At 39.6% G+C, this 20970-nt stretch overlaps 1 protein-coding gene across 2 annotated transcripts in view; it reads right to left on the bottom strand.

Moving 5' to 3' along the window:
- Znrf3 (zinc and ring finger 3) overlaps positions 1-20970 on the bottom strand; it is a 153343-nt gene that overhangs the window by 58801 nt on the left and 73572 nt on the right. For both annotated transcript variants that reach the window (XM_004628034.2, XM_023711576.1), the window contains exon 2: positions 1300-1425. In XM_004628034.2, the coding sequence (XP_004628091.1) occupies positions 1300-1425 (126 nt within the window). The remainder of the gene's footprint in view (positions 1-1299; positions 1426-20970) is intronic.

The following is a 20970-nucleotide window of genomic DNA, read 5'->3' as shown; positions in this document are numbered from 1 at the left end:
CTGGGTCTCTGTGGCTCTTTAAGTCAAAATCACCTCTTCTCTTACCTGATCTCCTAAGAGAGCCTAAGATGTAAGGAACTAGGACAAATTTCCACCCCATTATAGCAGTCTTTCTGATAGTACCTAGAAGTGCCACTTTTGAGAATATAAAAAATATTCTGGCAATAACATTACCCTTAGGGGATACCACTTTTTACTTCAACCAAAAGTTCAAGTAACTTTCTCTGAACCATTCATTCCTTTTAACAAAATGATCTACTTTAAAACAGATTGTTACCTGTTATATTTTAAGGTCCTTGATGGATGGTTTTCTAAAGTAAATTTATTTCTATCTCATACTGCAGTCAGAAGTAATGTTGACCTTCTTAGCTAAAAAGTCTTTTTTAGTACTTCTAAATGGGGTGACACCAGCCAATGGTAGCAAATGTTTTCTGAAGGCTTACTCTAGCACAAGGCATTTGCATCTCACCTCCCAACCAACCTATGAGGCAAGTTCTAAACAGGACTATAATTGCTGTCTACCATTATAAAACCAAAAAAGCTCTAAAGCCCAAAGTTTTTCCATAACTTACTTGGCAGCAAAACTTAATGGATCTGAACTCATTTGGAGGCAAAGCTACCCTGATCTAACATGTGCTATTTAGATTTTAGCTATCTTACTCAATGTGAATATCCATACGGTTTGCTATACAATTATGAAGGTGTATAGTTACTAAGTGTTGCCCCAGATTCCTTGGAGATTACTCAATAGAAAATAATTAAGCTCCTCAAATCTCAGAATTCTGAAATATCTGGCCCCAAATGTATATTTTGTAAATGTCTATTATCAACCCATTTTATAGACAAGAAACTGAGACTCCTGGAGGGAAAGCAACTTGCCGGAGGCCATCAAGGAGACAGTGGATAAAGCCAACTGAAGCGTCCTTCAGAACCAGAGTTCATGAACACCATTAGTAGGTTGCTACAAGCTATGTCTGAGTCCTTAACTCACGCAACCTCAGCCATGATGAACAACTAGGCTGAACTGGCTCTTCCCCATAACCAACTACAGTGGTACCTTGGCTTACAAATTTAATTTGTTGTATGACTTTGAGGAAAATCGCCATGGTCCTGTTTGTCATTTGATACAGAATTTAGAATAGAAGCAAGATTGTGCCAAATGCTTTTGTTTGCAAACCCAATTTTTTGCAAACAGAAGTGTTCATGAACCAAGGTATTACTAGATTGGAAACACTGGGGAGATGGTTGAGGGGAATACACCAACCAGAATGATAGCAATTTGTAGGGCTGGGTGCTTACCTTGCCCAGGACAGTGAGGCATGGTTTTGGGTCCAATTCTGGCTGTTCCAGCTTCACCACTCCTACCCAACCATATTCATACAAATCCTCCTCGTCATTGTTATTACATAGGCCCAGCGGGTGCATCTAGGAGATAAAATGAAAAAAAAAATTTCAATAGGTCAGCTACATTATTTGTTTGGTTCATATTGTGTACTTCTCATATTCCAGCCAAAAGCAGGCTTAAAACTTTAAGGCAGGAAGTTTTATTCACTTGTGAGGAACCCTATTTCAGGACAATAAGCAGAGGATTGAGGAGAACACAAGCTACTGTATAAATACATTTTATGGATGCTTTCTCTCTGCTTTCTAAGTGGTAGTCATTTAAGGTGGAAAGGCAGAAGAGGGAAAAACACTGTAACTCCCATATAATACCAATCTAAATTGTGAAATGCCATAAATTCAACACTAAGTACTAATTATATAATGAGAACACCTAAGTTAGAATACCAGACTGGCTTTTAGACCTTAATACATTTACTTCAACTTATAGAAGAGGACCTGAAGATATATCCAGAACTCTAGAAAGAAAACTAGAAATTGGAAGAATCACAAGTATAACTATAGACTGTAGAAGGCTATCCTTGGATAACTGAAAATAGAGGAAAATTTTTTGAGGTCTTTTTAAAATTTGCAAAGCGCAAAATTAAAGATTGGTAGAATATCAAATTTTCTCATATAAAAGATAGAAAAACATAACAATCCTAAGACTCATGTTGGCAGTGCTATCATTAAATTGTAGCAGGCCCTAAAACTCCTGAAAATAATCTGAAAATTCAAAATCTTGTGGATAAATAAATGTGACTTAACAAGAAGCTGATGAACTCAGCACTATGTGTCCTAAGCTCATACATAAGTGGCAGATACATCTTTAGATCTGTGACAAGTTACAGACATAGGAAATCTAAGGATCCACTGTAGACAGAATAACAGTATCAAAGACACTTATGTTCTAATCTTCAGACCACATGAATAAAACGCCTTACACAACAAAAGATGCTTTCAGATGTCACTAAGTTTCAGGTGGGGAAGGCTCCCAGGGTTCTCCAGAGAAGCCGAATGTATTACAAGGGTCCTTAAAAAGAAAAAAAAAGGGCATGAGAGAAAAAGATGTGATAACAGAAGCAGAGACCAAAGTGATATGCTTTGAAAATGGAGAAGTAGACCATTAGTCAAAGAAAGCAGGCAGCCTCTAGAAGTTGAAAAATCCAAGGAAACAGGTTATCCTCTAGAGCTTCCAGAAGGAATACAGCCCTACAGACTCATTTTGGACTTCTGACTTCTAAAATGTAAGAGAATAAATTGATAACACACACTATGCCATCATATTTTTAGTAACTTGTTACAGTAGCAAATAAGAAACTAATATACCTACTCTCTGCTCTCATTTTACAGGTGAGAAGAGAGGTCTAAGATAAATGTCTTTACCAAGACAACACAACCAGCAAATGGCATACCCAGAGGTGACCTGGCCCTTGGATTGACAGTCTGGAGCCTTCTCACTCTGCCTGATTACTTCCTGGCCTTTTCTCTGAGAGCTGCCATCTGACTGGAGAGAAAGACCAAGACAGCAAATTGTACTTGAATGCAATGTAAGTTTATCACAAATAGCAAGAGTTGCTAGAATGTTTGGGGGAACTCTGTGCAGCTGCTAAGCCTCAAGGCAGCTTTGAAGGAAGGGGGAAACCTAGCCATTCTATGCAAGCTAGTCATTCTAAGCCTGGAGGTTGCTAAGAGATGACATACAAGAGAAGGAGAATGAGAGTGGTCTGATCAATACACAATAGAAAGGGTCACAGGCCACACAGAAAAGGCAAAGACAAAGACACAAACACTAGAAGAGAATTCGGATACCAAGGCAGTATCACAGGTCCTCTGGTAGAACAAGACATCAAAATGGGTGTTTAGATGAATGAGTCGACACACCTTGGGACAGCAGCATGCCTGGATTCTAGAGACAACGGTGAGAGGAGGGCAAAAGGTACAGCTCAGTGACGAGTGGTCCTTGGAACTTAAATCCTATGGAAAATGTAAAAGGCACTAAAAGGTGCTGCCAGCAGCTGTAGAGGGACAGTACCCCCAACACTCCTGAGAATTCCAAGACACCCGAAGGAGAAGAGGTGAAGAAAGGAGGAGGAAGGGAAAAAGGAAGGAAGGGTGGAGAAAAGGGCTCTCAGAAATCCAATTTTTACAAATCCCCATGCTCAAAGTTTGTTTGCTCAAAGGATCAATGCAGGTTCTACAGTAAAATGGACCACTTAGTCTTCCCTCTGAGATGTCCCTCCAGGGCTTGGATCACTCTAGAATGATCTACCATTATTAAAAGGTAAGTACCTTGAGACTAGTGACCTGGAGGAGGAAGAACTAGATGATAAAGCCAACTGTGGCAACACCTGAGTCATCTCTGATTTCTAGGAAAAGACTCAGGTCCAATTCAAGCCAGCATGATTCAAGCATGCTTTCTGAAACCGCAGGTCCACTCATAGCAATAGTACACACACTTCTGAACCTTTTCTAAAGCATCCTATAATATTTTTCACCTAGCCACATGACTTAGAGGTTTTTACACAGATTACTGCTTTTTTAAGTTACACAGTATACTTTGGATGTTTGGTCAATGATAAAGAGCTATTTGAAGGGACAGGCATATCATTGAGGTCTGATCTTCAGCTGTAACTTTATCAAAATTTTATTAAAAAGGGAAGTCCAGAACATTGTATGGGTATATTTATATAAAATGTTCCAGGGGGGCAGGGAGATAGCGCAGTAGAATAAGCACCTGCCGGGCAAGTGCAGGGTCCTGAGTTCAATCCCCTGTACTGCAAAAAAATAAAAATAAAAATAAAAATAAAATTAAAAAAATGCAATGTTCCAAATAGGCAAATCCATAGAAAGAAAGCAGACTAGCAGTTTCCATGGGCTCAGGGAGAGAAAAATAAAGAGTGACTGTTTAATGGGTCCAGAGTTTCTTCCTAGGGATGATGATGAAAATATTCTGGAACTACATGGTCGTAACAGTTGCATAACACTGGGGACATATTAAATGTCACTAAATTATAAGCTTTTATATGATGGGTTTCATATGCATTTTACCACAATAATTTTTTTTTTTTAATCCAACAGCCAGGTGCGATGGTGCATGCCTATCCAGCACTTGAGAGGCTGAGGCAGGAGTATCACGCCATGAATTCAAGGCCAACCTGAACTACACAGCACAAACTACCTGAACTATCCTGCCAAACACAAACAAGCAAACAGTCCTAAGGTTTACTCAGAAATCACTGCAACCTGCCTAAAGTTGCCCACAACTAATATGAGGGCCCACAGTAGAGGATAATACGGTTTCCACCTTTCTAGAACTGCAGTCAATTATAGCAGCCCTTCTAGAAACTGTGTTTTGCAGAATACTGTCCCAGCAAGATGAAAAGAAAATTCTTACACAAGTAAGTAACACTGGGAAAAAACACTTCATATGAACTCTCAGGATCTACATTTATAAATTAAAGTTCTTCAGAAGACTGTGGTTTAACAAACAAAAGGTTTCAATCTTTGCTAAAACTTATCAATTCCTCCTGATTTACTGTAAAACTATTTTATACTTAATATGATTCCATGAGAAATGCTAAGTAAGGGAGACACATATATCCATGTGAAAGGATAAACCTCCAGCAAATATGGTACAAAACAAGCCATGCATCTTCAAATGTTGACTATCCATGACACAAACAGCAAAGGCTATACTGGAAAGAGATGAGAGGACAGCCAAGGGCTTGGAGAGAAGCAGACACTGGGAGGGTGGCAGAGGTGCAGAGAGACAGCATTATGGCAGGATCCAAGAGCAATAGATGTACAGGCTGAAGCCTGACCCACTGCAGCAACCATGAGGAGGAAGTGGATCTGACCAGGCTAGAGGGCATGTTGTAAAGAAGCAGAATTTAGGCCCAGTGCAAGGTCATGACAAGGGCACATTCCCTGGGCATACAGAAATCTCAACTATGTAAGTAAGTATCAAACACACTCCAAGAGTCCCTGAAGATCTGTCAGGGTCCACTCAAGTCTGTCTGGCTAGCACCCTGAGCTGCTTTTCATGCTGTACTCTTTCTTTCTCCTCCTCTGCTCTTACGTTCTCTGAGACTCCCTATCAAACCTTCTGCTGACACTGGAGTGACTGTCAGCAGCTCAACACAACAGCCTCGTCAAGGGCGGTGCCTTCTGAACAGGATCCATGACTTCAACAACAACAACAACAACAACAACAAAATTTTTTTCGAAAGTACCAGTGAGTAGAACCAACTGTTGTGTATTTGTTTTCACATGAAAGGTAAAGAAACAACCAAAATCACATCTCATCATCCTTACCTACCTCCATCTTAAGTTAGATCCTTATTCTTTTTTATATCCCCAGGTCCCCAAACCTTTCTAAAGCTGGCCTCTTGAGCCATCTGGCAGAAATAATATAAGATTCAGGCTGCTGTCAGCTCACCCTGACAATAATATCAGCTTCCAGAAATGCTTGCCATCCCTGGCCTCTCCCTAAGAGCTCTCTTTACCCAAGGACTCCACATTATGAGTTCAGGAGAATGTTTTACAGTTAAGTAGAAGTAGTCACAGCACGAACATATCTATAAGCAAGATGATTTATCAAAAAGGGTAGAATCTTCCAGGGAGAGATACTGAATCCAAGTTAATATGCCATATTTAGAAAAAGTGAAGCGGGGGAGGGGGGCTTTCCCATGCAATGACCAGATAATAGATTCTACATTTATATATTTTAATTTATAATCTTTACAGAAAATAAACTGCAAGCTAGAACCAGGAATCCACAACCAAGGCAGAACTTAATGGAGTCCATGAAAGTCATAATAGTAATGTAAATGACTAAAGCCCACTCAAAGACCATGGCAAACAATGTAGTTAGGGATTAAAGAAGAAATATGAATGGGAACATCCACAGGGAATGACCAAAGGATTAAGAGATAGCACTGGAATCAGTGAGAGTCCCAGCCAGGCAGTGGCACAGGCCTATAATCCTAGCACTTGGGAAGCAGAGGAAGGAGGATCACTGCAAGTTCGAGGCCAGCCTGGGCTACAAAGTGAGTTCAAGACCAGCTTGAACTGCATAGTAAAACTTTGTGTCAAAAAGACAAAACAAACAAAAAACCAGAGTCCTTCATATGAAAATGATTCTTGATGAAGGATACTACATCCACATTCTCAGATAATTCTGCTGAAAGTGTCCCATGAGGCCCTCACATGATTCATTGTTTATCCTCAAAAATCTGTACAAGGGCTAAAATCACAATTGAACTTGTTAAATTTAAAAAAAAAAAAAATGCTGGGAATGATAGCACACACCTCAGTACTTGGGAGGCTGAGGCTAGAGGATCACCTCAAGTTCCATAAACTCCATAATAAGTTGAAAGCCAGCCTGAACAACAGAGCAAGACCCTGTCTCAAAGAAAATAAAAACTATTATTTTCTTTTTCATTTTTCAAGATACCACCCCAATCAAACCATATCTCTATTATCTACTAGAAACATTAGCTCTTAATTTAAAAATATTCTAAAGTCCTTTGCTGAATAACAATCATTTATATAAAATGGGGACCTTCTATACTTGAAAGTCATGTTTCCCCAAAGGTTCAGCTAGAAAAAGCTTCATTACTCCAGTCATCACGTAAAAACCATACTTCCTAATTCACTCATACCCACACCAGCCAGTGACATTCAGACTAACTACATGTAGAACCCTTATTTCCAAATGCTTAATCATTCAAAAATAATCTGAAGATACTTCAATGTATAATGTTTAAGCATCTTAACTTTGAACATTTAAAATCTAGCCATTTCTGAGTTTACTTTCTTAAAATATTTGAATGAATAAAGTTTATCTAACTTGACATTTACATTTAAGAAGTTTTTGCCTCTCCATCCTCCTTTTGACAGTAGTGGGGACTAAATTCAGAAAACACCTGGCTACAACTCCAGTCCTTTTTACTTTTGAAAATTCTGTACATGGTCTAGCTAATATGCCCAGGTTGGCCTTGAATTTAAAATCAAATAAACCCAGACACCTGAATTGGAACTTGACAAAGGCTCCACAAAGACTGTTTCCTTCTCCATTAATAAATGGAAAGACAGTCTAAAATGACAGATAAGCAAAATTTCTGGAACAGATCTACATTAGAACTTTACGTAAATGATAAGCTACAATTAAGATGTAAAGATACAACAGGAAATATAATTTCTGATCTTGTGATACCCTAAAAATAACTTTGGGATGTTCAACATCTTAAGTCAGTTAAAGGAAAAATGTCCCATTAGGCCTTTATCATGCGGTAGGACACCACTGTAAAGCTGTAGCTCTTGCTCTCTTATTCCTCGTTTTATTCTAAGGGGTGTTTGGGGATAGAATTATGGAATCTTGTGTTTAGTCTCATTTCTGCCTTAAGAGGCATATCACCTGGGCAGATAACTCCATCTCTATAAGTCTTGGTTTTTGTTCAACTAAAAAAAAAAAAAAAAAAATGGGGGGTAGTATCTGCATCTGACTGGAATACTCAAGGATTGAAGTTATTTAAACTACTGCTATTTAAGTATAGTAGATTTCAGTCAAGAGAAAGTCCTCTCCATTTTCTCTAGACTGTCATGATCATTTGTACTTTTTAATGCCTTTGCCTAGAATACTCTGTTCATGAAGACCAGCTTAAATGTCACCCCTTCTCTGGAACTTTCTTAAATGCACCCACACTGCTAAGTTGTTTCCATCTTTTTGATCCCAAACAATTTGTATGATGCAAGCCAGAGGGGCTTTGTTGTTGTTGTTTTTCCTTGCCCCTAACATGGGCACCTGTTTCTAGAAGTACAACTTTACTGTATTCACCTCACCCAGAGCTTTGCAACCCACAGGTGCTCAATAAAAGACTGCTAGCAGAACAGCCTGTGGGCTCTTGGAGACCGGCCTGCTGGCATGCCTCCCGCTTTGTTTTTGGTAAATCACTTGAGTTTCTGGTTAGTTAAGTGAGGGATCAAGGCAAAGAGGTCAAGATTTAATCAAATTGTTGCATGAACTTTAAGACCAGGTTCTTATAATAGTTGATTGCCAACTCATCAAAGACATTCCCAGGACAAAAAGAAACTGACTGACAATGGCACAGGAGCAAAGGCTATTGCTCCTTGGCCCTGGGGTGAAACTATAGCAGCCTAGGCACACAGAAGCCACAACACTTCTTATGCACAGAGAACACAACACTGCCAGCCCTCCCTCAGAACTGCCTCGAAAAAGAAGTGGAGGAAGGAGGGAGAATAAATAATGTTCTCCCCTTTAAATCCCGAAAGTCTCAAAGTTTCCCTCCCAAGTCCATTTTCAGAAGCTGCTGTCAGCAACAACAAAATGAGAGAATAAACCAAAGAAGATGCCCTCATGGGATCTAGGCACATGGACTCCAACAGTTGAGAAATAAAGGGAAATCACAGGATAAAAGCTATGCAACCAGTCTGCCAAGCAATCTGTCTAGATAGGACCAGAAGATGGAGGATACAGCAGATCCAAACAAAATCTGGAATCATTCATTACCCAATGGGTCTGTTGGTAGTAAGAAGAGTTTATAGTCCTGAGCAAGAGAATGATGGGTGACAGTTACAGAGCAAATAAAATAAATGAAGCGAGGAAGAAGAAATGACATACAACTATTAATTCCAGAAAGAAATAAACATCTACACTAAAACTGTAGACCACAGTCTGGATATAGCCTGCAGGACCCCTCCCAGAATTCTGATGGCCATAATAGTAATAATCCTGATCTAAACGATAACTGTGATATAACTAAATTGGAAGAAATGTGGAATGGGAAGAATGAAGAAAAAGAGAAAAGGGACAGCAGTAAGATCAAAACCATTAGTCCATAAAAGAAAGCCAAAACAACAATTTTGAAATGAACTAAAAATGTGAAGCAGTAGTAAAAGCATAATTCACAGAAGTATAAAAACATTCAGAATTCATGAAAAGCAGAACTACTAAAAAATTAAAAATCATACCAATAGGAGTCAGTACTGTAATGGCAAATGGTAGAACAGTGGAATGTTCTTTTTTTAAAGTGATGATGTACTTTTTGCCTTTCTATGAATATAAGGCCCTTTATTCTCATCAAAAATTATACACAGTTGAAGAGAAGTCTCCTTTTCCAGGTGTCTCAGCAGATTCTATGGGCTTTCTAAAAAAGGAAAAAAAGACTTCTTGTCAGGCTCAAGAGACCCCACAGGTATCCTGACCAAGACAGTGGATACTTGAAGGGACGTTTTTCTGGGATGGCTGTTCTGGAAGCCATCCAGGAGCTGAGTAAGAAAGGCTGAGACAGGGCATGGGAGATGACTCAGCAAGACACAGAGGAGAAAGAACAGCAGCCGTCACCATCCTTACAAGCAAAAATAACTCCCAATTTTCTCCCAGACAAATCCTATGACTTTTAGTCAAGGCACTGAACATCCTATCCTCATTTCCAAAAAAGGAGCCGCCAAGGCCCAAGTGTTGATAACAGTCAATGAGTACACCTAATCATCTCTGGTACAAAGTAAGAAACAGCTGATTTTAGGTTGAAATACGAAAATAAACTTTCTCCAAATTTCTCACAACCCAACAAGGTTGACTATCATGGTTACACTATTCTGTTAATAGACAAAGGCTCATGGGACCTCCTAAACCAAAAGACTAACTGCATCAGGCAAGATTACATATCTAGAGAAAAAGAACTATGATCCCCTGAGTATGATCCATCAAACTAAGCTTTGAAACCAAAACTAGTTCTTTAAGTTTTCAATACAAAATCCTTGAGATATACTGGTGCACTTTCCACATTTCTGAAGGGCAAAACTGAAACCAGGGCTGGTGGTGCTTTTATGCAAGGTTACACTATCTCTACACTCAACTGAGAGTTTAAAATAACTTCAAAAGGGCCGCCTGCCTCTAAGTGGGTTACTGTTACACAGGAGGCAAATACTGAACTAACAGGAGGACAAGACATTTCACTCTGTAATATTATCTCATCAAAAAATTCCTGAGGATTTAAAAGGGAAACTTCCTTCCTTTTGTCATTTTGCCACTATAGACGAGGGTAGGGTGTCACTAGGGGACAGAGTTTCACATCAAATAGTACAGACCTTTTCTTAAAGGTGTGGTAGCTAGGATCAAGATTTATAATTTATATAAAGGAATGAAAAAGGATAGCTCCATTTATTTTTCTCTTGAAACCATGTTTTTCCTCTATATATAAAAACAAAACAAAAAACAAGACAACTTTCGTCCTCTGACAAGAACCTGAATGTAGGTATTCCTCCTGCCTGCTGTTATAGTAACAAGAGCAACTACCCTGTGGACAGAAACTGTCCCAGACCCAGAAAAGGGAGATGGTGAAAAGCCAGGAATACTTCTGGCACCATGCGTCCACACTGGCTTCCCAAGGCAAGCACAGGACACCTGCAGGCGCTCAGCAAGAAAAACACAAGAGAAAAGTATAGCACAGCATTCAGGGTAGAACAACAATGAATAGTGTTATAATTAATGATGACAGCAGTTCAGCCCCAATATTCTAACACTTTGAGCTTGTTCAAGAGATCAGCTAACCATGGAAACACAAAGTCACACCATCATTTCATTTCTATTCTCCAATACAAAAAACAGACCCAAAAATACTTAAAATAAAAACTGAACTAAAACATCTATCATTGTATAACTGAAAAACACATATCCTTCAACTTTTTATTTTTTATTTTTTTGTGGAACCAGGGATTGAACTCAGGTCCTTGCACTTGCCAGGCAAGCACTTACTCTACTGAGCCATCTCCCTGGCCCTATCCTTCAACTATTAAAGTGAGACAAGAGGGCCGGCCAACTAGCTCAGTGGATTAAAAGTGCCTGCAAGCAGGAGCAGGGCCTGGGGTTCGATCCCTTGGCCTGCCTTGCCAGCCCCACCCCCAGGACGCACTGAGACTGCAACCATGACTGGGCATGGTGGTGCATGCCTGTAATCCCAGCTCTTGGGGGTCTGTAAACAGGCAGATCACTAAGAGTCCTACTAGTAGTGAGACCCTGAACATCCTGTAGACCCTTCCCTAAAATACAAAAAATAAATTTTAAAAATTTAAAAAATAAAAAAAGTAAGTCAAGGTTGTTGTTGTTTTTAATTTATATATTTGGTATAGGGTCTCACTACATAGCTCAGACTCGTGGTGATTCTCCTGTCTTAGCCTCCTCAGTGCTGGGATTACAAGCATGCGCCACCACGCATGGTCTCAGTCACTGGCTCAGTGTGCCCCCCCCGGGGGGGGGTAGCTGGCATGGCATGTGGTAGCTGAAATTGAACTCTGGTCCCTGCACTTGCCTAAGCAGGTGCTTAGTCTGCTGAGCTAACTCACTGACCCTAAGGGTTTTTTATTTTTAATAAAATAAAGACAATGATTTCTGATATTCAAGTAATTTCTTTATAAGGAACTAATGGAATGTAATTGAAGCCTTGTTTGTTATAATCATGAGTAGTTTTCCAAATGCAGAGGGACATAGGCCTTTGAGACGTAATTTTATCTCCCAAGCAGATTCTAAGTTTTTTTCTCAATCCTCTAGGAAACCTCTTTAATTAGAAAAACATAGAAACTAAACAAAAAAAATAATCTAACAATTGCCAAGCAACAGTGCTGGGAGCAAGCCTTTTAATGCCTAGTCTAAGAGCAGAGCCTGCTATTCTACACAGCCTCCATCAGGGAACCGTGATCAAGCTAAGCTGTATCACTATGGGCTTTGAGCCATGCTGGCCTGGGCAGAATACTGGCTCTATCTTTTCTGTGTGGCCCTGGAAGAGTCATGAAACCTCTATACCTTGTTTCTCTATCCAAAGGGCAGTACTGACTCTTTCCAGCTCATTTATTTTCTTGAGGATCTGATACAAAGAATTCTGTGTGCCTGGTACATAAAAGATGAAGGTGTAGATACGATATCAAAAGCATGAGCAACCAAAGAAAAAAGTTAATTTGTATATTATCAAAATTAAAAACCTATAAACCTGTTCTATAAATGATACCATCAAGAAAGTAAAAAGAACCCACAGAAAAAGTAAATAAATACATAAAGAAGTACAAATCTTACATCTTTACATATTAGGGAAGGACTAATATCTAAATACAGAAAGAGCAACAAATTAATACTAAAAAAGCAAATTATCAAAATAAAAAATGGGCAAAAACAGCACTCAAGCAGGAGGACTGCTGAAAGTTTAAGGCCACTGTAGGCTATGCAGTGAATTTGTGGCCAACCTGAACAGTGAATCCCTGTCTCAAAATAAAGGGACAAAAGGATGTGAACAGAAATCCCCCCTACAAGTATGCAAATACCAAGCATAAAAGCTGCTCAACGTCATCAACCTTCAAGAAAATGCAAATCAACATTTCATACCCACTCAGGTGGCTCATAACAAAAAAGACAGATAACAACAAGTGTTATCTAGGATATGGAGAAATTAGAACACTTAGAAACTGTCTGGTGAAAATGCAGAATGGTGCAGCTGTTTTGGAAAGGTCTGCAAGCTCCTCATATGATGAAACAGAGTTACCTTGTGACCCAGCAATTTCACTCCTAGGCTTATACCCAAGATAAATGAAAACATATATACGCACACAGTCTTGTACATGATGTTCAGAGTAACACTCTTCATAAGAGCCCAAAGATAGAAATAATCCCAATTTCTATCAACTGAAGAATGGATAAAATATGATATAAACACAAGAGTTATTATTATTCAACCTTAAAAAGGAATAGAACACTAACATATACTACAACTTGGATAAACCTTGGGAACATCAAGCTGAGTGAAAGAAGTCATAAAACTCTATGCCTTATATGAAAGCCATAGAAACATAAAGCAGATTGATGGTTGTTTAGGACTGGGAGGTGTGAGGAGACAGATGGGGAAATGAGGAGGTGACAGCTAAAAAGTATGACATTTCTTTTGGAGGTGATTAAAATGTCTTGAAATAAGGGCCAGGGAGATGGCTCAGTGGAATAAGTGCTTCCCTGGCAAGCGCAAGGGCCTGGGTTCAATCCCTGGTTCTGCCCCCCCCATAAAAAGGTCTTGAAATAGATTGTGTTAATGGATGCAGAATTCTATGAATACACTAAAAACGAATTGTACACTTCACACAGGTGAATTATATGGTATGTGAATTACAATCTGATAAAGCTCTGTTAAAGAATTATGCAAATAAAGGGTAAGTGGGAAAAAATACACTGGGGCAAGACACTGTCATCATTAACACGGTATCCTGAAAAGGGTTTTACCATCTAAGCAGTTACTTTATTTCCCACAGATTCAGTTTGCTCCCCTGTAAAACAGATGACACCTCCCCTTGACTGAGATGGCAAAGTCCATGTACTCAAAAAGTACGGATTTCAAGGTTGGACGGGAGGAGGGAGATTAGGGTGCACTGCTCAAGGAAGAAGCACCCCAACCAAAGGCCAATAGTTTTGTGAACAGAATGAAAACAGCATAGCCTCAAAGCACATACAGTAAAAGGTGGTTTGAGTGTGACAGGCTATCCACAGTCCACATACCCAACCAAGACCATATAATTAAGCAAGAAACCCAACAAAGAATGCATAAAAGTAAAATAACAGGGCTGAAGCCAGAATGGGCAAAAGTCCCTAGGGAAAGGGGCAGTGCCTTGGGGATCCTGAAGGGTTCACTAGCTACATCTACAGGCTACAGATTCACCTCATTCTGTCCCCGGATTCTTTGTAATTGCCTTGATATGTTTCCAAATCCAGGAAAAGAGCCAAGAGTGCTTCAGGAAGGGACACTTGATGAAAATGATTAAAATATTCCTGTGTAGTCTGTTAATAGCAGGGGAAGGAGGGCAGACAGGGGAGGAAACCACAAGCTCAAGCATTAAAAGCAATAAATTATATACTGGGCTTTGCCACCCTGAATGACCTTGGGCAAGTCGCATAAGGGCCCCATTCTCTCTTATCCTAAGAGCAAGGGGAATGCCTGCCACCTGCCTACCTCATGGGGGCTTGGGGAGGATTAATGAGATAATGTCTGAGCTAAGCTTTGGGTTCCTTGGAGACAGCTACTATATATCAAGAATTACTAGTACAAGCTAGGACACTTTCTTTCCCATTCCTCATCTCATTAAGCTACCTATGCCTGATTACATCTGCTTATTAAAGAAAAAAAATCTTGTTCAAATAAGGGTAGACTGGGAAGGTCATAACCCAGTCTGTGTCTGCTCAAGTTGGTCTTAAAGCCACTCTCTGAACCTACACTTGTCAGCAATAGGGCACTCGGAAAGCCTAGCACAATGTTTACCATTTAATCTCAGTGACAGATGACTAAAAGGGAAAAAAGGTACTTTGGACAACTGGTTCTTAGATTCTTTGTGTTACCATCCCTTATTCCAATATTCTAGGGCCAGGTGGGTGGTTGAGGACCTGTCAGGCTGCCAGGAATGAGGGACCCCTGGAATCTCGATTAATCAATTATTAGGTGTCAGACTCATAGGCAAGTTATTACAGTGTCTAATTTCAAGGCAACCAACCAAATATAAGAAACAGAAAGGACTAGGGCTGCTGCCAAAACATGTGACCTTCTGTAACTCTTTTGTGGGGACAGGGCAGAAAGCCTCATCCTTATAAGAACTCAGAGTGAGAAAACATTATCTTTGACTGCTCTAAGAGAGATGACGGGTGGAAGACAGTTTTGAAGTGAACTTTTGTTCACTTCACAACCTGTGGCTATGTGTCAAGATGCTGTGACTGTGTAGCCTCACCACCAATATGGCTCTAGGTTTTACATACAAAGAAACCAATTTATTGTATTCCTAAGTGAGAGCAAGATGACATGTGAACGTGTCTGTGTAAAAGTACAAAAAAACCCACCAATACTTGATCTTGGAGTCTCTCCACTTGGGTGAACCTGACATTTATTCCTGGAAAGCTCACTACCACTGATACATAACACAGAAATCAGATGAGGAGACCCAAGCACTTCAGGTCCAAGAAAGCAAGACTTATATACAAGTCTGTAGTCCAGAGGTAGTGAGGCTACACAGTCACAGCATCTTGACACACAGCCACAGGTTGTGAAGTGAACAAAAGTTCACTTCAAAACTGTCTTCCACCCGTCATCTCTCTGTCTTAGAGCAGTCAAAGATGTTTTCTCACTTCTGAGTTCTTATAAGGATGAGGCTTTCTGCCCTGTCCCCACAAAGAGTTACAAAAGAGTTACACATGTTTTGGCAGCAGCCCTAGCCCTTTCTCTTATATTATCCTCCTTGGTATAAGGGACACAGACCATGGGAGCTGGCCGGCACCTTCTGTTCTCTATGTAAGTAATAAATGGAATTGAAATGCAGCTTGTCTTGTAACCTTTACCAGCTACATCAGTAAAACCTTGGCCTTGTCTACTGAATCAGTAAGACTGTGGCCTTGTTTGCTCTTTTATGCTTCACCTTGACTGCACCAAAGTTCTAGGTAGAGAGTACACAGCTGCTTCCCTGGCCCTATCACAGTGATGGTGAACCTATAGCATGCATGCCATATCGGCTGTTTGTATCACTGAAAGTTCTAAAAGTTTCACCACCACTTACAAAAGAAAGCAGCAAAATCCAATACAATTAAGAAAGCTTTAGACCTAGGCAGACCAACACCTTCTGGGTCAGCATCATAGTACAGCTGGTATTCTTCCTATTTTGTCATCCACATGGAAAGACACTGACACTGACATAGGTTATTGTTAAGATGAGGGATAACATACTGCAGTCCCCAGCAAGCCCACTAAGACAACTACTAAGACAGCAAAGATAATAATAACAGCTGCTAACACTTACTATGTGCTTGCCAGGTTACAGGCACTATTCCACTAGTTTTACAGGGATTAACTCATCTGATTCTCACAAATTACCTTTGAAGTAGATACTCTTGTTTTAGAGAAGATGAAGCCAAGACAAAAGATTCAGCAATTTGCTCAAGGTCATACACAAGTGGCAGAGCTGGAATTTAAAGCCTGTGTACCTGGGTTCTTATCCTGCTGCCACAACAGACATCAAATACATTCCCATGACTTCACTGCTACTGAAAAGAAAATAACATTTTATCCAGCCTCGGTTCTAAGAACAGTTCTCTTCATATCTTAGATAATTGGGTGAACTTGAATAAAAGGCAACAATGAGACAAAGCAATGGGCTGGCAAAGATCTAGATAACAAAGGACTCTAGCAGCAAAGGGTGATCCATTCTCCCCTTGAGTCACCCAGAGAAGAACAAACTGCACCCAGGGGCCCTCTATCTCCACAAGTCAAAGGCCCAATGCAGGAATACACAAGTGTCTATAATACCTTCAGCCACTTGCTGGCCCAATTAAGTTAGCTATGGCAATGGAAATGAAAATACCAAATTTAGGAAGCCAGTCCCATTTTACAAGATTTTGATTTTGAATACTACTTAGGCTAGCTTTAGAATGTCCAAGTATTTGATAGGTTATTGTTTTATATCTCAATCTTTTTTTTTTTTTTTTGGTATATAGTACAGGGTCTCACTACGCAGCTCAGACCCATCGTGATTCTCTTGTTTTCAGTCTCCCCAGAGTTGGGATTATAGACACATGCCACCATGCCCAGTCTCAATTGCAGCCTCAACGCACCCCGGGGGTGGGGCTGGCACAGCAAACCAGGAATTGAACCCTGGCTGCTGCACTCTGCCTAAGCAGGCGCTTTAGTCTGCTTAGCTATTTTGCTGGCCCTCTTAATCTCTTAAGTACTGCATAAACTTGGTATCTTTGCTGCATACTAAATCCATCCATAGCACCCTCTCACCAGCCAGCACACACTATCCACTCTGTAAGTCAGTAATTTTTCTAACACACCCTTTGTCTACTATACTTGCAGATATTTTCCTCAAAACCCTGACCCTGAGACCCAAATTCTGATGCCTGCAAAGGTTCAGGTCCTTGTGTAAATGAAAGACAATGATGTAAAGTAAAAACTTAAAAGTTCTGCAATTAAACAGAAAAAAAAAAAAAAAGAAGAAAACAGGGTAACAAAAATAGGTTAATTTGGAAGAAAAAAGGAAACCTACATCAAGTTTTTTTTTAATCTGAAGAAAAAAAAGCAATACATCACAATAAATCATTAAGTTGGCCTAGCAACATGCTAAAGGAAACTCCCCCACTTCTTTTTTAACTTGGAAGTGACCCAAGTAGGGAGCTCACCAGATATCTGATCAGTCTGCTCACTGCTTCTGGCAGATGACCAAGCAATCCTGCTGTCTCCTTCATCAGGATATAGCTGGGCTACAGTAGAAGCCAGGGAACCACTCACAGCTCTGGCATAAAAGATCTTCAGCCATCATAGCAGCCCTAGTGAAAGATCTTTACACCTAAGTTTAGATAACTATCTCCAAGATCACTGTGACTATGTAGTTAGCTGATTTACCATCAAGGCAAGAAGGATGTAGGCTCTGGACCACAGCCTGAACACCATCTTTTTTTTTTTTTTCTTTCTTTCTGGTACTGGGAATCGAACTCATGACCTCATACTTGCCAAGCAGGTGTTGTGCCACTAAGCTATATGACTGGCCCCTGAAATACATCTTTTATAACTGTGGCCTTAGGAACATCACTTAGGCCCTTGGGTCCCATGGATCTTTATAAAATATGAGAAACACTACAACCTGCACAGTTTCTATTACAGTATGTAACAGATAAGAGCAAAAACACAGATCCTCTCTCTTTCATAAGACTTAATTTGTGGGTAAGAGCAAACCTTTTTCTTTTTTTTTTTTTTTTTTTTGCGGAACAAGGGATTGAACTCAGACCCTTGCGCTTACCAGGGAATCACTTATTCCACTGAGCCATCTTCCCAGCCCCAAGAGCAAACCTTTCAAATGTAAGCAATAACCTACTGCTTTACTATTTAAAGTTGTGAACAGAAAGAAAAACTACCTTTGATTGTTGCTCCTTCATAATTCATTTATCTTTTCAACAGCTTTGGAAATTTGTTTTATTCCTATGTTGGGCTATTTTACTGCAGTATGCCTAGGAGTAGATTTATAGATTTATTTTGATTCATTCCATTATATAAAGCATTCTTGTGTTTTCAATCTAAAAACTCACATCTTGTTTCACTTCTGGAAAATTCTACACTTTTATCTCTGGATAGTGCCTGTCTGCCACCACCCTCATCTCTTCACCCTGGAACATTAATCAAATCTGAGTTAAGAGACTTAGGCCTGCCCTCTGGGTCACTAAATGACTGTCAAAATATACTCTACTATGATTCTGGCAAATTCCTCAGCATCTCTCCCAATTCACCAATCTTACATGCATCTTTGTTCAAGTTGGAGTTTTACATGAAGATTTAAATTTCACTGTCGGCTGGGGAGACAGCTCAGTAGAATAAGCGCCTGCCTGGCAAGCACAAGGTCCTGAGTTCAATCCTCAGTACAAAAAAAAAAAAAAAAAAAAAAATTCACCATTCTATTTTTCATTTCTAATATTTTATATTGACAGATCAGGACCCCCAAAGCATAATATCGGTAAACCTCAATCACTGGCCTTCACATGGCCTTAGCCTTTATTGTTGCAATGTTGTATCTGTTTCTTTCCACTGGCCAAGGCTTCACCTGTGCAGTACATGTCAGATGTTTTTAGCTTCCTTTCATACCAACCAGTCCACAGCTCATAGTAGTAAGTCTGGCTCCAGTCTCTTCCCTACATAGGCTGCTTCCCTTTGCTACTGGCCAGCTGCAGTACAGCTCCTAACATAAGGATATACTTTCAGACATAAAAGATGGCAGGACTTTGGCTTCAGTATTACTATTTACTTAATGTTTGTTCTTTTTTCTTCCCATAGTGTATTTATTTTGGTCTTGAACATAATTATAACTCTAATTTTCTCTTCATATTCGGTGTTCAGAATGGGGAGGGGTGGTTCAAAATTAAACTCTAAGCAAAAGTGATAACTAAACAAAGACTTAAGGGAAGTAAAGAAAAAAGCCATGTCTGGTGATAGACAATTATTCCAGAGCAGAAAACAAGTGCAAATGTAAAATGGGCATGGAGTGCCTACCTATAATCCCAGAACTTGAGAGGCTAAGGCGGGAGGATCACAGCTAGTTCAAAGCCATCTTAGGCTACATACTGAGCTCCAGGGGACAGCCTGGACTATGTAGTGAGACTGTCTAAAAAAAAAAAAAAAAAGTGTAAAATATATCTGATGGAGCTCTAGCATGTTTGAATAATGGCAAGGAGGCCAGTGTGGCTGGAACACAGTGAGAAGGGGAGAGTATAAGAGAAAAGGGATAGGCTACAGGTCAAACCACAAAGGGTTTTCTAATGCTTCAGAAGTCAGCTGGAAAGTCAGTAGTGAATTTTGAACAGAATAGTAACATGGGCTGGCATGCTATTTAACAGGATTGCTCTGGCTGCTGTGGCTGAGAAAAGGGTGGGGGAGGAAATGGAAGGATAGAATGAAGACCAGTTAGGAAATATAACCTAGAGGTGAAATGATGGTGGCCTGGAATAGGACAGAAGCAGTACAAGTGATAGTAAATGTCTAGATTTAGAAGTCAGATGCAGTAAAATTTTTTGATGGGTTAGATGTAGATGATGGCAAAACAAGAGTCAAAAATGACTCCAAGGACCAAAATGTCATTACCTGAGATGAGATAGATGATGGAATAGGTTTGTTTGGGAAAGAATTTAATTCTAAACATTAAAATCAAGATAAGGCTTTGTTTCTTAACTATAAAAATATAGTAACTATTGTTAAGACTCAAAAAAGATTGAGGGCTATAACCCAGGATAAAGGACTCTTTTAAAAAAGGGTAAAAACATAACTAAAAAAACAAAATATTTTGAATAGTTTTCACAAAGAAAATATACAGATGGCAAATAAGCACAAGAAAAGATATTTAGTATTAGTCATCAGAGAAATGCAAATTAAATTCACAACAAAATACTGACATATATCTTCTAGGATAGCTAAAATTAAAAGACTGCTAATATAAAATGACAACAAGGATACGGAGCAATGAGAATCCTTGCACACTGCTTTTGGGGATGCCTTTCCAAAGGATGCAGTCCCTCTCAGAGTTTGGCGTTTCTTAAAACATTAAGTAGACACCTACCACGTGACCTACAAATTCTACTCCTAGGTATTTGGACATGAGAAATGAAAAATCTCTCCACACAAATCTTATATTCAAACATGCATAGCAGCTTTATTTGTAACAGCCAAAAAGTGGAAACAATCCAATCTCCCTTGAGACTAGGGGGTAAGCTGTGATATACTGACACAATGGACTACTAGTCAGCAATAAAGAGCAAACACTGATACATACTACAACATGGGTGAACTTAAAAATCATAAAGCTGAAAGAACCCAGGCCTTTCCCTCCTTCAAAACAAGTGACACAAAAATGCATATTTTCATTCATGTGGAATTCCAGAAAATGTAAACTAATCTATAGTGACAGAAAGCAGATCAGTGATTATCTGGGTCTGCAGTAAAGAAGGAAGGGATCATCAAGAGAAAATAAACTTTCAGTGATGAAAATGTTCTGTATCTTGTAGCAGTGGCTTCACAGGTGTAT

The sequence above is a fragment of the Octodon degus genome, unplaced genomic scaffold (assembly GCF_000260255.1).
Source record: "Octodon degus isolate 3935 unplaced genomic scaffold, OctDeg1.0 scaffold00021, whole genome shotgun sequence".
Lineage (NCBI taxonomy): Eukaryota > Metazoa > Chordata > Mammalia > Rodentia > Octodontidae > Octodon > Octodon degus.
The sequence above is the reverse complement of the archived record's forward strand: the minus strand, read 5'-3'. Positions and strand labels throughout refer to the sequence as shown.